At 54.7% G+C, this 2,376-nt stretch overlaps 1 protein-coding gene across 1 annotated transcript; it reads right to left on the reverse strand.

Annotated features, from left to right (window-relative positions):
• Positions 1-600: 600 nt before the first annotated feature.
• LOC123498414 (uncharacterized protein K02A2.6-like) lies at positions 601-2,080 on the reverse strand. Its single transcript, XM_045245521.1, has 2 exons — positions 1,554-2,080; positions 601-1,411 (listed from the first exon to the last, which is right to left on the reverse strand). Exons 1-2 carry the CDS (start codon positions 2,078-2,080, stop codon positions 601-603), a joined length of 1,338 nt encoding a protein of 445 aa, XP_045101456.1.
• Between the last annotated feature and the right edge of the window lie 296 nt (positions 2,081-2,376).

The raw sequence follows: 2,376 nt of genomic DNA on the forward strand, positions 1-2,376 counted from the left end.
GTTTTGAAAACAAAAAACTACTAAACATGATCTATATAACAAAGGAAGAGAAGTGTTTGCCAGGACACAAGCCTATGAAAGACAGGCTAACCCTGCTTCTATGTGTCAGTGCTAGCGGCGACTGCAACATTAAACCGCTGCTTTTTTCTAAACTTGGGTGTGGCAATGGCTGGAACAAATTACCTGATTTATAGGTATCAATAGTCGAATTTTTAATACTCGAACGGCCATTTGGAACGAATTAAGTTCGAGTATTGAGTCTCCACTGTGTGTGTGTGTGTGTGTATATATATATATATATATACTGTTGGGGTGTGAGGGGATGCAGAAACACCAGGATCTTGCTTGGTTTATTGGTGGAGCGAAAGAGTACAAGGCGAGCTGTGACAAAGCGGGGCCAGGACTGACTCCTTGTTCCCATGGCGCCTGCTTATATCTAGGTAAACATATCGTACCGCTCTTGGGTAAATACAAACTCCTACACTCTCCCCCCAATTACACTGGATGGTGTAATGATACAAATGAAAAAATAATATACACTGTGGGTAGCAAATGAAAAGTAACCATAATACATGTCCTGGAGTGACACAGTGAGTTAAACTAAACAGGAGAGTTCAAGACATAATCATCAAGGTGCCTTGGTGCTCGCTGGGTGCGACGAGGCCGTGGTGTGGTGACGCGCACAGGTGTATGGGACGTAGTCAAATCATCCGACAGCTGTGGTTCACCGATGAGAGGACGAAGATGACGTCTATTCCGTATGGACGCTCTCCCACTACCGTCGAGTCGTAGAAGATACTGGCGGGGTGCAGACAGCTCGAGCACGGTTCCCACCCGATCCCACCGCCCGCTGGATGGGTTTTGGATGCGTGCTCGCTGCCCGGGCCTTAAGGGTGTCAGGCTGTGGGCGTGCTGGTCGTGCCGTATGGATGAGTTGACTGACGTGTCGATCATGGCACGTTCCCGATCGCGCAGTGTTCTGCCCCACTGCTCATTGATGAAGTAGCGGGAGCTCTCCACGGGTATGGCGTCTCGCAGCTGTCTGCCTGTCAGCAGCTGCGCTGGGGATGCGTCGAGGCCGTGCAGGGGTGTGTTCAGGTACTGGAGGATCGCCCTGGCAATGCTGTCGGTGTCTAAGGAGCCCCCGCGAGTTGTGTTGCCTCTTAGCAGCCTCTTGGCCGACTTCACAGCTGCTTCTGCACGCCCATTAGATTGGGCGTAGTGGGATGATGAGATTCGTAGGGTGACGCGCCAGTCCTCGAAGAACCTTCTTGACTCGTGGCTAGTGAGGTTGGTGCCCCCGTCACATGAGAGCTCTTCAGGGATGCCGAAGCGTGTGAACCACCGCCGGAACAACGTGATGAGGCGGGAGCTGGTGGCTTCCCAGACAGGTGTTCCACTTCTAGCCAGCCTGTCAGCCGGTCGGCGTAGGCGATGTACACATTGCCTTGTAGCTGAAACAGGTCGGCCACGGCTTGTTGAAACGGTAACTGGGGTGGTGGGGTGGGCAGGAGCGGCTCGGCTGGCTGAGAGGGCGTGTGCATCTCGCACACCTGGCACTGGCGTCGTTTTGCTCCACTTCTGCGTCGATGCCGGGCCAGTATACAGACTGCCTGGCTCTGCGAAGCATTGAGTCTCTGCCTTGATGACCGGCGTGGAGATTGGCGAGCACGGTGCGTCTGAGGGCGGCTGGGATGACGAGGCGGGGGAATCTCTCATCGCTGGTATATAGAACAATGCTGCCTTGACACGACAAGTGCCGCCGCATTCTGAAGTACGGGCGTAGCGCGGCCGGCTCGGCGTCCTTCCGCTCACCCCAACCATCATTGGCCACGCACTCATGGAGGAGCCGATATTCCTCATCTCTGACTGCCTCCTCCTCCACATGACGTAGGTCTACCACATGACCCACATCGTCCGTAGAGGCGTCTGCTGCCGCGGCGACCATGACAGCGCACACTGCTTCATCGTCAGCCTCGTCTGAGTCCTCTGGTGCGCTTGCTAATGCTGGGTAGCGCGAGAGAGCGTCCGCGGCGCAGTTGCTTTTCCCCTTGATGTACTTGACCCGGAAGTTATACATCAGGGTCCTTTCTTTGATGTTGAGGATGCTAACGCTCACGCTCACACTCACGTGCAATGTCCTTCAGCTCCTTGTCACAGGCGAGAGATTTTGGTGAGCGCCTTATGATCGGTGATGAAGGTTAGGTTTTTGCAGCCTAAGAGGAACAGGCGGGCCTTCTTGAGACACCAGGCTATCGCGAGTGCCTCGCCCTCCAGTGTGCTGTAGTTCTTTTCTGCCGCGGTCAGGTGCCGGCTGCCGCAGAGGACGAGCTTCCATCCGTTGGGACAACACATCGGTGCCTCCAGGGACACGCA

The sequence above is a fragment of the Portunus trituberculatus genome, chromosome 48, assembly GCF_017591435.1.
Source record: "Portunus trituberculatus isolate SZX2019 chromosome 48, ASM1759143v1, whole genome shotgun sequence".
NCBI classification, from domain to species: Eukaryota; Metazoa; Arthropoda; class Malacostraca; order Decapoda; family Portunidae; genus Portunus; species Portunus trituberculatus.